The sequence below is a fragment of the Myotis lucifugus genome, unplaced genomic scaffold (assembly GCF_000147115.1).
Source record: "Myotis lucifugus unplaced genomic scaffold, Myoluc2.0 scaffold_240, whole genome shotgun sequence".
NCBI classification, from domain to species: domain Eukaryota; kingdom Metazoa; phylum Chordata; class Mammalia; order Chiroptera; family Vespertilionidae; genus Myotis; species Myotis lucifugus.
Window position 1 is genome coordinate 1,516,390 of NW_005871288.1, and position 18,604 is coordinate 1,534,993.

General features: G+C 33.5%; 1 protein-coding gene across 1 annotated transcript in view; it reads left to right on the top strand.

The window, feature by feature from the left end:
* The window catches only part of GRIK2 (glutamate ionotropic receptor kainate type subunit 2), a 552,508-nt gene that overhangs the window by 450,516 nt on the left and 83,388 nt on the right, over positions 1–18,604 (top strand). Inside the window, exon 14 of the mRNA XM_014464175.2 lies at positions 1,117–1,334. Within this exon, the coding sequence (XP_014319661.1) occupies positions 1,117–1,334 (218 nt within the window). The remainder of the gene's footprint in view (positions 1–1,116; positions 1,335–18,604) is intronic.

Below are 18,604 nucleotides of genomic sequence, written 5' to 3' on the forward strand. Positions count from 1 at the left end.
TCCATCTTTGCTTCATTCCATTTTACTCAAAGCCTATTAAAAATTAAGTAATTTGTATCCAATGCTTTCTTGCTTATAGATTCAAAATGATTTAAAGTGAATAGTAATATATTACACATATCCATACGTTAATATAGTTTTCTTATAAAAATTAATATATGCTGATATGTATTCATTTCAACATTAAGACTGTAAATAATGTACATAATGGAAATGTAAAACTATAAGGCTCGATTTAAAAATTGTTAGGATTTTATTTTATAATCTAAATTAATTAAAATTAATAACAATAATCATAATCAAAAGTAATATATAATTGAGATCCCATTTTCTTGTTAATACCATGAGCAGGCAACTCCAGCCATGTATTGTAATATATTTAAGAAATATTTATATATGTGTAAAAGTAAAAGTAAAATTGTGACACTTTAACTACTTATTCTGGTTCCTGCATTGAGGCAACTATAGTGATGGGAGACATTTCTTTATACATAGGAAATAATATGTATAAAGTATTAATATTTTATTAATTATGAAAGTAGAATTCTTATTGTCTACTTATTTTAAAATAAAAACTGGACTAAAACCCCTGTATCTCAAGAAACATGGGTATTGCAATTATTTTTACACAATACTTTTTGAAATGGCAGGATAGACAGTATTTAGGAGCTTCATGTACATGAAATTAACTTTACAGAAAACTTGTTAAGAAATGTTACTGAACATACGTTAAATCATTTCTTCTAAAATCCACATAACTAACACGGGTATGAAACACTGTTCATACGGTTTATAAACGAGAGAAAATTTTTCTACAATTTCTATTTTTATAAAGTTTGTTCACTCAGTATTCAATTGCTACTTTACAGTGTCTCAGGAAAAACTTGAGTCTCCTGTCACTATACTTACACACAAATGTCCTGAGAGACTGCCTACTAACTCCAGTTGGTCTCTGCACTCACAGTGGTTGTTGTTTGCTTAACTAAAGCAATATGTCAATTAATAATTAAAGCTTTTATTACACAGTGATTCCGTTCTGCCACTGTGACCAAAAGTACCTGACTGCTGATCAAATTCTCTGTATTCGTTTCACCTTTTCCCCCAAATCTCTGTTAGGTTCTGAGCTCATGCCCAAAGCGCTCTCCACCAGGATAGTGGGAGGCATTTGGTGGTTTTTCACACTTATCATCATTTCTTCGTATACTGCTAACTTAGCCGCCTTTCTGACAGTGGAGCGGATGGAATCCCCTATTGACTCTGCCGATGATTTAGCTAAACAAACCAAGATAGAGTACGGCGCAGTCGAGGATGGTGCAACTATGACCTTTTTCAAGGTAAGCCCTACTGGTTATCTAAAATTAATGTGTTAGAATGATAGAGTGCGAACAAAGAAATATTTCTCTAGTAATGAATGTAAGAGGATAGCAGCACTGTTATGCATGGGGAGCAATCAATAGCATATCCCTCAGGAATGGACAGGTATACAACAAATATATGGCCATCAAAGCAAAACATTTCAATACTGCAATGGCAAAGAGTTTTTGCTTTGTAAGTATTCTAATTTTGTTTGGAGGGAAATCTCCCCAAAGGTAAGTCCCCCTACCACCTCCAACTAAGTTTTATCTTCAAATGTAAAATAAATAATGTAATATATGTATTGAAAATGGATACAAGTCTTGGTTATTCCAAAAGAATAGAATGACTGATTACATGTGAGACTATTTCCATACATACATTTCTTTGTTAAGATGAGACAAAGTTTACTTGTTCAGAGGCCTAAAGGAAAAGAAGGGAAATAAGGGCTGAAAGAGAAAATCAGAAACCGTTCTTGTTATTGGTACATTCATCCATTTAATATTCCGGTGGCACAGAATCTGAAAATGGGCCACCCCACTGGACTTGCAATGGTTTCCAGAGGGACAATCCTGCAGAACATTTAAATGGAAGGTGTGGTTGTACAAAATTCCAGGCACATAGAGTGCCTTGTTTTCCTCCTTATTATTTTTTGTCTACTTTCAACAACTGATCTCACTGGGCCAGAATAGACCAAATTTAACTTTGTGTTTCCTTCGCTGTTCACACAAATGCAACTGCAGTCCAAATAAATAAGCAGTAGAAGTAGATTTTTTTTAAATAGTTCACTCAAACTATTAAATAAATTATTTCCTCATTCATCAAGTGCCTATTGAGTGCCAGGAATTGCACTATATGTTGGCTATTCTACAGCAAATAGTATCTAGTTCTCACTCTGAAGGCAATTATGGTTTAGTTGGACATATGGAAGACTATTCCCACAATCATGGATCTGGGTTTTATGTGACTTAAAACAGCAGTTTAGCCAAATAATTATGTAATTTTCTTTGTAAAAATTCTTACAAAACTAAATCAGCTTTTAGTTTAGAGTTCTAAAAGACACTAAATATCCAAAGAATAAGACAAATTTTATTGTTTAGTCAAATATGTATAATGCTTACAATTTAATTATTTTCAAAGTGAATCTCTCATCTGGCTAGTGAAAGGTTAACTGTGGTGCCCAGGCAGGCTAAATAGCAACTACTGACGGTGATTAAAGAAAATTGTATTTATTTAAAGAAAAGGGGATGGGAGATGGGGATACCCAAAGGGAAGGGGCTACACAGAGAAAAGGGGGCCTGGGAGCAAGGTTCGGGGGTTAGCCCAGGTCTAGCTACTGCTGCCCATTGCTCCCCTGGTTGCAATCTCATGGGGTCCCTTAGAGGTGAGAGGATACATGCCTGTGGGGGAAGGGAGGAGAACGGGAATGGCTCCCATGTGCTCCTTGGAGGGAGAGCTTGAACTGGGTCCCTTGTCCTGAGCATATATCCCTCTCTCTCTTGAAGGTAGAAATCTTAGGGGAGGTATCAGGGGAGGATCACAATAGAATATTCATCAGCTTTCCAGGTGTGCTCTTTCAGGGTCATGGCCTCCACTGATTGGTGGCAGCCAGGGCACCACCTGTCTCGTTTTGCTGCTTTCTGGGCCTGGGGCTGAAATACAACTGAGGCCCAGATGTTATCTTTAGGGAGGAAAAGGGCAGGGGGTCTAAACCTCCTGACCAGGGATATGAAAGATCAGGGGTCCAAACCTCATGATAGGGGAAGATAGGTTACCCTTGAAGGCAAGGTTCTTGTTTTCCCAGTTTTGCCCCTTGTCAGGCATCTGGGGCTTTCTGCCCTGGTGAGTTTCTGTACCTGGCCCATGGTCCTTGCTCTGGAGGGTCAACAGCTAGATTAAAGAAAGTTTGGATGTGTATTTTATATTTAATTGGGTGTGTATTTTATATTTATATTTAATATAACTAAATATGAATAAATATCATGATCAGTATGGTGCCATCTGACTATATTAATTGCAATAATTCAGTTTTCCCTAATTTAACATTTAGAATTAATAGAGATTACTTATAATTTTTTTGAAAAAGAAATCAGCTGTTGAAAATGTTAAATAAACATTGTGAGTAAATAACTTTGCAGGGAGTGAATATGTATGTGATGTATTTAAATTATTACAATATTCAAGGGACTATTGCAGTTGTTTGTAAAATAGTGCATGTGATCTGATACCAAAAGTGATTGATTCTGTGTCACAAGTGCTTCAGGGTTTTAACTTCATTTGTGTTTTGCAGAAGACTCAAATATCTTGCGTTAAAGTTCTTATATACTACAAACGAGGTTTATGTCTAGAAAATCAATTTGAAAACAAATTCTCCTTCTTTCTCATTATAAAATTTTCTCCTTTTTATCTTTTCAGTCTTTCCAGTATTCTGTTTTTACCTTTTATTGTTTTTAAGCTCAATTGTTCTCTGCAGTGTCATTTTTTGCCTACCTTCACTTTTCCTTGTTATTGACTTTACTTGTTACTCTTTCATCTCTTGTTTTTCTTTCTCACACACTAGGGTGCTCCTAGCGCCCAGGGACAATTGACATGAAACAATTTGATGTTTCCTACAGCATAGGCTTTCTTGTTGTAGAATGAAAGCTTTCTGGAATGTACACTAGTCATAATAAAAAGCACATAGTGATAAATCACTAACTTGACAATTACCTTATGTTGATAACTCTATCACATGCTGAATTCTTATTGTTGAAATTGGAATTTAAAAGGGTACATTAAATGATGACTTTTCTTTAGTTATTTTAGTGTAGACCTAAATGGTACTAATTTCAACCTCATATTGTGGCTTGTTAAACTATATGCTTATACTAGTCAATGGGTATAAAATTTTTAAAAATTCTCTGGAAATCTGGAATTGAAGCAATTGCATACTCACTTTGAAACTCTTTCCCTAGCCAGTTTGGCTCAGTGGACAGAGCATCAGCCTGGGGACAGAAGGGTCCTGGGTTCAATTCCTGTCAAGAACACACATACCTTAGTTACAGACTCTTCCCAGGCTCAACCCTGATAGGGGCGCATGTAGGAGGCAACCAATTGATTTATTTTTCTCACATCGATATTTCTCTCTATCTTTCCACTCTTCCACTCTCCCTAAAAATCAATGGAAAAATATCCTTGGATGAGGATTAAAAAAAAAAAGAAAGAAACTCCTCAATAAACCAGGGAGGATAGTGTGTAGTCTGTTTACATTTAATATCATTCTTTTATTTCTTGATTAATAGGAATGTATACAAATACTCTAGAAACACCCTAAGGCATTCATTTCTAAAGGAATTTCCATTGTGTTTTTACTAACTTAACAAGACCTTGCTGCTAGCTAATTGTTCTGGAATGCTCAGTTTTGTAATACTATTTCAAAGAATAGTATAGTTTTGTTACTATAAGCAAGAAAGGCTGCCTCAGGATACTTGTTCTTAGAGGGGATAAGTCCTTAGTACTTCACAGTCAGTTATACTGCCATTCTTCAATGTTAAGTAATTCCTTTTCCAAAGAACATGTTTGATTGTATTCATTGAGTTTACGAGTATATTGTCTCCAAGAAGGGCTCTTTCTTCTTCATGTCTACACCACACATATTTTTCAAAGGGATACATGTAAAGCCACAACTGGTAAAATAGCTCAAAATTGAGTAGATGATAATTTTTCGGTGTTATTTCATTGAAACAATGGAAAACTGTATGGCATCACTAATATGTTCTTAATTATATTTAGACTAGAGGCCCGTTGCAGGAAGATTCCTGCAAGAATAGGGCTTCCTGAGACCGGAGCAAAGCAGAGAAGGGAGCAAAGCCCATCAAGGCAGGCTTCACTCCCTTCTCCACTGCCTTACCCCCTCCCTTCGCCGCCTCGTCCTTGGCTCCCTCCCTTCTCTGCCACCTGGGCTCTCTCCCTTCTCCGCCTCTTTGCTCTCTCACCTGGTCAGGGATCTGGGGCCCGGGTCACAGAGGCAGCGTCATGTGCAAATTAGCTGCCATAGGATCTGGGGCCCGGGTCCCGCAGTCAGCGTCATGTACAAATTAGCCGCCAACTTTGTTGGCGGCTAATTTGCATATCGCTCTGATTAGCCAATGGTGGGCATAGCGAAGGTATGGTCAATTTGCATCTTTGTCTATTATTAGATAGGATAGTCAATTAGCTGGGAGCCTAAGAACCTTATAAAAAACACACTTGAAACCTATATAATCTTACTAACCAATGTCACCCCAATAAATTTAATAAAATAAATAAATAAATGTAAAAAATTACAATAAAGAGCATAAAAAGATAAGACTTACACTTGAGAGAAGATGTTTGCAAGATATGATCTTTAAAGGACAAGTGTCTATAATATATAAGGACTCCTATTAATCAAAAATGACAAAATATTTTTAATATGCATTTTATGGAGTGAGGGAATATATATAAACTCTGAACTTATGAAAATATCTTTAACCTCATACATAAGGAGAAAATTAAAAACTAAAATCAGAATAAGATTGTGGTTATTTAGCAAAAAGAACAGCACAAGTGGAATGGTCTTTCTATACAAAGTGCTAGCAAGGGTGAGAAATAGTTGGAACTTTGATATACTGCTGATATGAGTGTAACTCAGTGCCACCACTTTGGAAAACAGTCTGGCACTACCTAATAAATTTGAAAATGTCTTAACCTTTAAAAAAAAGAATGAATAAATAAAAAATAAAGAAAAACTAATAAGGAGGAATCAAAACCCTCCAGGAACTTGGGAACTTGGTACTGTAGAATTGAAATCTCACCCCAGGGCAGAACACTACTGTACAAAATGTTGTCAAGCAAACAAGCACATTCTTTTTTCCCTAAAGTATAAATTCAGAAGAATGAATACATATAGATTACAGGCTCAAAAATAACTCAACTAGAACCCATAAACATTTTGGTCTCTTTTGAGAATCCCTTTATTTCCAAAGTGAGTCAGACATTTTACAAGCTGATGCCTAATCCCCTTTTTATCATGCAACCCATGACTCATGTTTTCCAAGTTCTGTAGCCTCTCTCCTGAGCTTGGCCTAACTAAAATGTCTAGCTTTTCCCACGTACAAATATAGTCTTCCAAAAAAGATGGTATCAAAGGAAATACATGTTTTTTGTAGTTATTAAAAAATTTCTGCCACATATTAAAATGACAATTAAGTGGTGTCGAATATCTAATGTAAATCACTTAATACTTCTGAAAACATAGAGTCGGTAATTTGGAATACTTATTGGGAATAATTAAAAAAACAAAACAAAACTGTGAAATCAGAGAAACCTGAACTTAATTCCAAGCTCCACCACCTATTGGCTGTATTTAGATAGGACACTCCGATTTGTAAACCTCTGACTCTTCATTTCTAAATTGGAATGACTAACAGGGCCAGTCTCACAATATATTTTTAATATTAAATAAAAAGCCCTGCATGATAGGCTACGTCAGTGGTCGGCAAACCGTGGCTCGCAAGCCACATGCGGCTCTTTGGCCCCTTGAGTGTGGCTCTTCCACAAATTATCACGTGCAGGCGCGCATGTACAGTGCGATTGAAACTTCGTGGCCCATGCGCAGAAGTCGGTTTTCGGCCTAGGCGAGTCTATTTTGAAGAAGTGGCGTTAGAAGAAGTGGGGGGTGTCGGTCGGTCGGGCGACGGGAGACACAGCGCAGGTGAGCTGTGGCATATGCAGCGTGGGGGAGCCGCGCGCGTTTCATGCAGGAGTTGAGTGAGCCAGTCAGTCAGCAGTCTCATGTGCAGTGGTTAGTGCTAGTCGCGTCTGTTAATCGCACGGGTAACAAAAGATAGACGAAACAAGTATACAAGATGAGTGTAGATGGGAGAGTTGGAAGGGGTCGACCTCAGCGAACGTACCTCAATCAGATTGAGGACGTTTTTAGCAAAGGCCAGCTTAGGAGTACCCTAATTAAGTAAATAACAATGTACCTACCTATATAGTTTAAGTTTAAAAAATTTGGCTCTCAAAAGAAATTTCAGTCGTTGTACTGTTGATATTTGGCTCTGTTGACTGATGAGTTTACTGACCACTGGGCTATGCACTTAGTAAAAGCATATTTTATAGATGTTACTACATGTCTAATTGAAAATTTTAGAATTAGAATGATTTTAAACATTGTCAAGTAAATTATATTTCTATGACCAATAATTGGGTAAATGATATTAAAATAGATTAAATGAGATCACATCATGTTTATAAAATTTAAATTGATTCATTTTTCTGATTATTGTTATCATGAAAATGAAATAATTTCATAAGTGAAATAAAAAAAAGTCTGTGGAGCAATTTTTAGAAGCTCTTTTCTAGACCATGTATTTTCAAATAATATATAGTAATCTCTTATCCCTGAGGGATATGTTACAAGACCCCCCAGTAGATGCCCAAAACTGCAGATAGTATCAAACTCTATATATTTGCTTTTCTTATGCATACATACCTATGACATTTTAATTTATAAATTCAGCAAAGTAAGAGCTTAACAACAATAACTCTAATAATAATAGAGAAATTTTATAACAATAAATTGTAATAAAAGTTATGTGAATGTGGTCTCACTTTCTCAAAATATTTTATTATGGTGTATTCACCCTTCTTCTGTGATACTATGAGATGATACAGTGCTTATGTGCTGAGACAAATAAGGTACTCAGAATGACACACAACTTAATACTTACCAAACTGTATTTGCTTGGTTCCTCTGTATCAGCACTACACTGGACAGCATGGGACAGGACTGAATCTATATTATTCACACTTGCATCTCCAGGCCCTAGCACAGACTCTACATATGTTATTAGTGACTGACTGCCACGATATTGTTGCTTAAAAAAAACCAAAATCACAACCTGTTAGTGACATGTAATATAAACCCTTATTTAGCTTACAGGTCAGCTGTCCTACTCCTGGAAACTTGTTGCCCAGAGACTTTTTACATTGGGATCAGACTTTGTTTCTTTTGCACCAGGGTCAGTGCTTTTGCCAATACTATTTCTGCTAAACCTGTATGGCCTTTAAATATTTATTGAGTCCATTTATAATCAATCTACAACCCACACCCACAATCCTTTTTTAGGAGGTATCTCTCTGTAGATTTAATCATTGCTATTTGGGGCAAGCAGGTCTTTATCCAGAGGAGAAAATCTACAAGGGTTTGCCCTAATTTTTTCAGAGGTCATAACAAAGCACTTCAAGGCAACATGATTAATGTGATATTTAGTGAGGCTTGACATCATATGGGAACAATTTTGAGAACTTTTACTTACTTAGAACACTGAAGATTAGAAACATTTTCATTACCCAACCATGCAATTTCTAACTGTATCACCTCTAAATTATGTTTGCGAACAGCCTGGATCTTTTAAATTTATTTCTTCCTCTCCCCCTTCATTCTTGCCCTCCTCCTGCGCCTCCTTCATTGTTGTTCTTATTATTGTTAATATTATATCTCTTTCTTTTACTACTTTTATTATGTAGCTAATATTTCCTATGTAATAACCAGCAAATACCTTAAATATTTGTCATTTTGTCTGGATAATTTTTTGGGCCAATTTTAAAAGATTCTTAGTGCATTTTTTATCTTCCAAGTTACAATAAGGCATACTTTTAAAATATTATTGTCCTTATATTCACAGATTTTGGCTTACCCAGTCTCTTCTAATGACTTCATTGCCATCTGGTATCTGAGCCTAAATCAGTGCTCAAATGTACATTTCTTTATGGCAGCAACTCACTTTTTTGCCAAATTCTGTACAGTTATCCATTGGAACAATGAATATTGCATTAATTGATATAATACCTGTGACAGAGGGTTTTGGATGGAATGCTTGATTGTTTACAAAATTTTGCTATTCTGTAGAGAGCCATATATGTTTCTTCAAAATATGTAACATTCTATGGCATTTTCATTTTAACCTTGGATTAAGAGTCAGATTATTTGGAAGTGTAGATTATGGTGTTAGGAATTCAATCAAGTGGATTGATCCATCTAGGGCAGTGATTCCCAAAGTGGGCGCTACCGCCCCCTGGTAGGCGCTGCAGCGATCCAGGGGGGGGCGGTGATGGCCACAGGTGCATTTGGGGGCGATGAGTAACTGCTATTAAAATTTAAAAAAAATTAATTTCCAGGGGCTGAGTAATATTTTTTCTGGAAAGGGGGCGGTAGGCCAAATAAGTTTGGGAACCACTGATCTAGGGGAAAGTTTTATCTTTTGGTACCTAGCAGCAAAGAGGGTTTGTTTTGTGTTCTTTTTCTTTGTGCATAGTCTCCCTCTTTAGGTGAACTCAAAGTATATACTAAATGCCAGCTCATTTATTTGCACAGTAACCCCTAAGGAAGGTAGAAAGCAATTATCATTATGCTCATTTAACAGATGAAGAAACTGGGCCATGGAGAGGTTAAGTGTCTTATTAATTATGAAAGCAATAACCCAGGGACTCACAGTATCAACAATAAAAGTAATAGCCAAAGACATCATGGCATAACCATCACTATTCAGAATAACTAAGTGCATTAGTCATTTTGGCTCACCCACATGACCTCAAATGTTTGATCATATTAAACTTCTAAACCATTTGCCTTGAGCCATTAGGGCAGATACAGCTATAACATGTTCTTTACAGTCTGCTACTTATTCTGAGCTTCTAGGTTCAATGGTCTCCTGAAATTAAATTATGCCGGGTGATGTTATAGGTTTCTAAGCCTGGATTGCGTGTATGGCATGCCTGAAATAATTTTTTGAAAGATTGCGTGATTTATTTTTGCTTTTCAAATGCCAAAAGAACATGCCATTTTTGAGTTGACAAATACAATGTGAAAACTTGGCAGTTTACCACATGCAATTAAAAGGGATTTACATTTCCCATATTTTTCTCAATTTCTGCAAAACATTACTCTTGTTTGTTCTTATGTAGAATAGTGTTGGTAATGCAAGCATAATATATTTATTATGAAGAGATTTTCACATTAGAAACGTAAATTCTGAAAATGGCATCTATTAGTGTACTTTTCACACTGGAAGCTGTTTTCTGAAACAAGTATTTATTTTTCTCTTGCTGTATTGGTGGTAAGACATTCTGAAAGTTCCTTTGTGCATATGCAGAAAATTGACTTATAATAGTTTTCGAAGATGAGAAAGATCATCTAAAATTACTTTTGAATTTATTTTATTTTGTTTATTTTTAATGAGAGAGAAATGACATATAACATTGTGTAAATTTAAGGTGTACATGTGTGACTCAATGCATCCACTCCCCTTTCTTTCATATTAGGGTGGGTATTTTCTCTTCTGAAACACAGACCCCACAAAATATCAGACAGAGGCATTAAGTAATCTGCTGACCATATTCTAACTTCTTTTGGATTATTTCCCTGAATTGTCTTTAAATACCTTTCAATAGATATTTGCTGAAAGTAAATAATCTAATTACATTTTCACTCTGATACCATTCCTCAATAAGTATGCATGAGAATTGCCAGGTAGCAGGATGAAGAGTTAGAGCTTTTTCCTCTCTCACAGAAATATGATGGGGTCTATCCTAACTTTTTGTTTCTGTCTCTGAGTAAACATTGAGAAAAATATATGTTCTATAGGACCGAGGGCATGAACATATTCAGCTCTCCTTTATAAATCTGTATTGCATTGTCATTTACCATGGGTGTGGGGGGAGGGAGGAAAATTAGGTAAGAGACCTATAAGGGGGCATATTAGAGTTGAAGAGTTGTACATCTGACTTTAGTGTTTACATAATGGGAAACAAATTAAGAATAGATGAAGTACCTTACTCTATAGGTAGATATTGTTAGGTTCTGAGCTACAGTTTGAGATTTGTAGTTTTCTTGTCTGAGCTTATTGTACTATCCAAAAATATTTAGTGAACTATTGTCATTCCTTTCCTTGTTATGGAAAAAATAATGTACTTATATAAACTGATATAAACTGATGGTAACAAATTATTGCACAATTCTAATTGATTCTTCCTCTGTGTCACTTTGTGATTGCTCAATATTCATCTCCCTATAGATCTAAACTGAAACAAAATGCTCCTCACATATGACATTCTGCTCTAACTTGGATGATGGAAAACAGAATATAATTAGGCTTCCATTCTTGATAATTTGCTTGCAAGTTACTAATTAGGTAATAATGCATCCACTATGAATATTTAAAATAAATAGAAATTTTATTTTGAATTTCTTTTTGTTTCATGAATTCAAGTTTTTGGATAATTTAGTTTATTGTTTTAAATTTTCTGCATACTTAATGGAGTCAAATAAAATTTAAAAGATTTATGTGGTTGAACAGCAATGTGTCTGAGCAGTCGGTTTAGATTAATGATGAATATATTACTAAAATTTTCATTTGTTCATGTTGATGTTTTCTCCATTTTCCATCAGACATCTTTTCTAGTCATCTAAAAAATATATCTCAGCAAAGCCTTTTATAGCCATATTATTTCTCTAATTCTCGCAAATTATTTTTTCTTTAATAATAGTATTAAACTATTGGTTGTAGGTAAAGGATTACTGTTAACCTTAAGTTAAATGGAAATATTTCTTTTTATAAAATAAGGTTGGTGTTTTAAAAGCGTTATAGTCTTATTAGTGTCTAATGTGGTTTTGATATTAATTCATTATGTTTGAAATAAATATTTAAGCCAAGTTTTTATTATGCATTTAATTTATTGGCATAGTAAGGAGATTATTTTTAACCAAGAAGACTGTCTCCCTTCCCCACCCTCATCTAACACACCATTTATTGTATGTGAGGCCTGATTCTATGTTTATTACAGGGATTTGCATAAGGCCTACAGAAACCCAACACCATTTTACTATGTTCCCATTCCAAGAAATAAAATGGTGCCTTTGAGTAAAGCTGCTTCATCAGACACTAGTTTTGCATGCCAAGTTACAGCTATCAATGGTGAAACAGCAGATGTGAAGGCTAGTTGGCATCAGAGCATATGAGTCAAAGACTTTCCTATGGGAAAGAAAGTGCTTCATTACACTTTATCTATACTAAGAACATTGGTTCTATCAAGCTGTCTGAAAATTACAATATGATGGGTTTTATTACCCTAGCTCTGCCAGAGTGAATTCAATAGTTAAAAAGTAAGCGATAATGCCATTTGGGGAATTATAAGAAGTGATTAGAGTCTCAATGTATTTAAACTTGGAAGGAGCAGCAACTTTTATCTTAACTTCTCTAAAATGTCTCAGGGACAAAAGTTTAATCTTCTCTAATTGTTGGGTTTTCCACATGTACCAGTGAAGCTTTGGGGACTTTAATTGAAGAATAAATTATGTGTTTGACTGAAATGTAAAATCGAGAAACAGTTTTAATTGCCTTGGAAAGCCAGTGTGTGAGGTTGCTTTTATTCCAGAATACACTGTGGTTCTCTCCCTCATTTGCCCTCCCTCCTCCATCCGGGCAGGGACCATTCTTACTGTTTGTCACCTCAGGATGGCAGCTTAAACACTATGTTGCACCTCATCAATCTTAGGAGAGAAGTCCCCACAGGGAGAAAGAAAATTCGAAAGTCAGTTAATATAGTGATGTTGAGCTGGCATGTCAGGTGCTGGATAATGGATCATAGTTGTCACTGCAAAAGTTTATAGCCACTGGTTAGGCAACAATTTGAAGGAAATCAAGAAGGGCATATTTTTTGATACAAAGAAGTAGGCTGAAATAAATATTATTTAAAAAATGTCCTTTAAAAAAGTATAACATAAAAAAGTATAATTTCTTAGACAAAAAATAATTGCAACGAAAATTGTATGTCTTCTATCTAAATAGCTGACTAAAAGCATCTTTTGGTATTTCTAAAACAAACAAAAAACCCAGACTCTCTGCTTTGTACAATAAGTTATACTTATTGGCATTGTGGCTAAGAAAGATCTATTATTCATGCTTACTGTTTCCTTTAGAGGTGGGTCCAGCTTTAGAATATCAAGAGAGATTATTTTTATTCCTATGATTGTCCATTGATTACAGATGTATATTGTACACTGAAACTTTTGCTTAATTTAGAATATCTTTGGCAGTTAATGGTCTATGCCCTATGATGTATTTTTTTAGGAAGCTAATCTTTTGTTGCCAATGCAATTTATACTAATTAGCTTCTTTGGTCAGCTAAATTTTCTTTTGTTAATTTATTTCCCTTTCCTTTTCCAAAATCCAAATAGTAGTAATATCACTTTGTTCTTTGATCTTAAGAGCTGATTGAAGACATCACATGGTAGTTGATTCTTTCCTTATATCAGAAAGAAAAATAAGGTTTACTGTTATTTACTTCTACTGCCATCTTTGATGCTTTAGACTTTTATTTAAGACAACACAGAACTGTTATTTCCCTTTAGAAGCAAACAAAATGTAAGGTCATGAACTGTTCTGCTACTCAATGATCTTAGCACTTCATCATGCATATTTACAAGTAGCAAACATAAATCATCTTTACTTTTTTATATCCTTTCCACCAACTCTGCACTGATTGCAAAAAGAACAACATAAACTTTAGAGCTTATTAGTAGGTGTTGATAATTACAAAGTGAATATAATAGATTACTTAAAATGTTGCTTGAAACATATGATTAGATTGGACATTCCTGCTAAATGTCTTAGTTTTAAAGGGATCAGATGCTGAAATAACTCTAATTTCTCTTTTTGCTGTAATATTTATGACTGTGGCAGTGCCTACAGTTGTTTAAATGTTGAATGCATGCTGATGAGCACTTTCATTGGCCTCCCATATTCAGAGTATTTCTTTAATAATTTCATGACGAACTTTCCAGATGAGTGAATGTGTCTGCACATGTATGCATATATGCATAAGTAGTGTGTTCTATCGTATTGAGACATGCTACCTTAATTGGAGTTAAATTATGAATAATTACATACTTTATTTTTCTTATACCAGTTTCCATATTAAATCTGTTTTAGTGTAAGAATTGTTCAGGGTTGGCAATAAAATTGTAATTTTATATTTCCTGATAACAAATTAATACTGGTTTTGATTGTTATTAACCTATTGTATACACCATAGCTCTATTGGAGTTCAGTGGAAAGATTTTATTATCTCTAAAAATAGGTGTTTTATTTATTAAATAGTATAATTACAGCTATTTAGAAGCTACACTATAAATTAGTTTGCTTTGTAGGTCCCTTGACTGTTTTCAGAACACTATGAGTTTCTGCTTCATTTTAATTTATTACAAAAACAAATAAAGACCAAAGAATTGGAAAGCAGCATTAATAATGAAAATAAAGGATTGTTGAATCAAAGCAATGCACTTTAACATAATGATTAAATGCATAAACTAGGTATTGGCATGATATCCTACATCTGACACTCACTAGGGATTTATTTAATCTCTCCAGGCAAATGTGGGTATAGGTATATATCTTCTAGATTGATTACATAAAACACTAAATATGTGATAAACTCCCATTATGTACCTATAGTTAACTTTACTATAAGGAGCTTAATAGTAGAATTATTAAACTCTATAGCCGATTGAACCATTTCCCCAATATGGATGCTTGTATTTCTGGAAATACATTCAGTTTACCTGTGGTTAATGCCAGAATCTGACACTCAGTTGCATTTTTTTCTGTCTTTAATTATTTGATCCTTATTGTATATTATTTAAAATATTCTGGATTATTCTCTTGTACTGCTTAAAAGTTAAAATGCATTATAAATCCAGTTCCAGCCACACATTATGGGTAGTCTTTTCATTAATGGTCTTTTATGCATGGTTGTTTAATTAATGCTCTTTTTATTATGTGTGAGATTTGTTTTGACAACCCATTCATGCTCAGAATTAATACTTAAATAGGGGGAAAAACCTCCCATTTTTCATCTTTCTTTCTTCCCATGAATATTAACCATTGTAATCTAAACAAGTTTCTTTTTCTCTTATGAAAATAATGCATATGACTCATGAGACCTACAGAATGTTAGGAAAGTAAAGGAAAAATGTCCCAAGGCCAATCTACAAAGATAATTCTTAATATCTTCTAACCACCTCTAACATTTTCTCTTTAGAATATTTAGAATTTAAAGCTTTTTTTTCAGTTTTAAAAACTTTAGACAGTACAGGTGCACAAATTCTTCTGTTTCCCCTGAACACAGGTGATAATGCTCTTTTCAGGAATATCCTTTAAAGATTCATTAGTAAAATATGATTATAAGAATGTTTTTATAACTCTTTCAGAAAAATATTATTTCTTGAGATAGAGTCTAAAACAAATAACCTTTTGCTAATTTCCAAACTCATTCTAACCTAGTCATTGCAAAATTTCAAAGTATGTTTACATGTAAACACACATGTACAACAGAAAAATCACTTATATCTTAGATACTTGAATGAATAGGTTGTTCATTTTTAATAGCCATTGTATTATAATATCAGAAATTTAATGCTTTAAAATATTACATTTAATAAACATTTTAAATTGAACTTTAAAGAAAAAGTATAGAGGTGATATTAAAGTTATCTGTTTTGGATTCCTAATATAATCTTACTTTCAAGTGAAAGAGAAAAAACTAATGTAATGCAAATATATAGGAGTAGTCATTAACCTTTTTCAGTTAATCTCTATTAATGTAATTTAGAAGAATGCTCGTGGAAATATATATATATATATATATATAATCTGTTTAAGCTGACATAAAATAAAATTAATTTTAGCTTATTTGATTAATAAACCAGTATAATAATGTTTATAAATTTAGATTAAATACATTTATAAGAAATCAAAACTGTCATAAAATTTTAATTAATATGCCCTTGTATGTTACATAACATTTACAGTTTATGTGAAGTCATACCTATTATTTAATCACAATTATTAAGCCATCTGGTTGCACTTTTATCCATTTTGTAGAAAATAGCCTTTGTGAAGCATATTTTGGAGGTTATTACATTGTTATTGTGCATTAGAAATTCTGTTTTTTATTGTTTTCTAAGTATGTGTAAATAGTAAGCACTTATTTATTTTATATGGTACTCAGAACAGTGATGTTTTAAGTTTCAGACATACTTTAATTTTATGCATTAATACTCTCTGGAAGTAGAAGTCAGGACCTTTTTTTCAATTGCAGGCACAGTGGTACATAATCACGTAGATAATTTATAGCTGAAGTTCAACTACCTCAGCCAAGGGTCAAAAGTAAATAGAAAAATAAAAACTTGGTGATCCAGATATAAACAAGAGTTTTGCTTTTCAGTGGGCATGAACCACTTTACTAATCAATTTGAACTAATAAGCAAACAAAGAGACTGATAAACCAGATTATCAGTCCTCTTCCACCCAGTAGAGAATAGATTTCATCATCCATCTGATGGAGATCACCAAATCAGAAAACCAAATCCTTAATCACTGCTGTTACCAACTGGGGATAATTTACTAGTTAGGCAAGATCTAGAAACAAAAGCAAAACAAAACAAACAGTAGAGGACGAGGAAGAAAAAACTGAGAATTGGAGAGTCAGAAAAGTTAAAGTTCTATTGACAATTGGTATTCACTCGGTTGTGCAAGAAAAGATGTGCCTTAGCATAAATAGCCCCATAGGTCTACTTCTCCAGCCAACCAATATATTTGGTTCTGTCAGGTGAATTCACTTGGGTATCTTGGTGAAAGTACTATAAAAATGCTAAAGTATAATTTCTAAAAAAAAATTAAACATGTCTCATGAAAATATAAACTGAATGTTTGATGAAAATTTTATTTACTTATTATTCAACGGAGAATTTGGAGAACAGACACATGCATAAGTATACACAATCAGGAATGCTGAAATGCATTTGCTAATCAATGCAAAACTGGTTAAAATCATTTAAAGCAATAAAATAAAATGTTTAGAGATGATTTGCCAGGTGGAAACCAGTTTTTCCGAACCGTGTGAAATAAATGTGCATTGTTACAGACAAAAAATAATTTGCATCACTATCATTTTTTTTACAGGATAACTTCTGCACCTACAAAACTGCTAATAGACCAGTCAATAGAAAGTCAGTCAAAGGAACATACCAGATAGAATCAGATAATCCCCAGAGTGTCTGCAACATAACTTCCAGCACCCCAGAATATGGAACAATACCATTTTAAAATTTCTAGACCTTAACTTCAGTACATAGGTTGCCTAACATGATCTGCCTGAAAAGAAGCCTATAGGTAGATGCATTATGTATGTTCTTTATTCTCACTTCCTTTTCATACTTGTACTTCTTGAATTTAATAAAATAAAACCACACTCTTTTCCACCCATATTTTTCTACCCCGAGGTAAAAAATAAAAACCTCCACAGTCAAAATAATAAAAAGTCATTTAGAAACATTGATTTTTGAGGGGCCTCCTTATTGTAGATATTATAAACCTACCCCTCATCACCATAATAGATACATTTCTATTAGAAATTTTCTTTTTATATTTATGTTTATTTATATTTTTGTAGAGTTGCTTAGTTGTAAAATAATTTTAATGATAACCCAGTGCAGACTAATATTTTAAAGTGTAAAGACTCATGCATGACACAAGACAGTTTAAATATTTAATTTAAATATATAAATTTGTTTCAAAATATAATCAGCCCATTTAATAAAATACTTTTAAATATAAAATATATCTCAGGCTGAAATCTGATGACAGATGTGGGATAGCAATATGATTTCAAACAGAAAAGAAACTATATATAATTTCTAACTCTTAAAAATAGTTTGAGCATGTATTTTTAAAGTGTATGATTGTGCATGGCAGGTTGCCATGATTTTAACATTCCACAGCAGACATTTAAAAATGATGTAATATGTTAATGAAAAAATGATGTAATATTTTAATGAAAATATGAATACTTATAGTATGCTGTAATTTATGAAAAAGGGAAATTTTAACACCCTAATAACTTTGTTTCCTATATTTGAATTTATATATTATTTCTCAAAGACATACAATACTTTTTATTTCATGTATATTTTCCCACAAATCGTTACCTGCTAGTTTTAAGATAAATATCTATAGGAATATTAATAATGGCCTCAATAATTTATTTTTACTCATAAACCCTTAAAATAGCTAAAGGATAAAGCAAGAAGTATTATTGAGATAAATTTCAGTGTAAAAAATTATGGTAGAAAATATGGTCACTTCAGTAGCACAAAGAATCATTTCCAAAAAGATAATTTAAGTTTTGC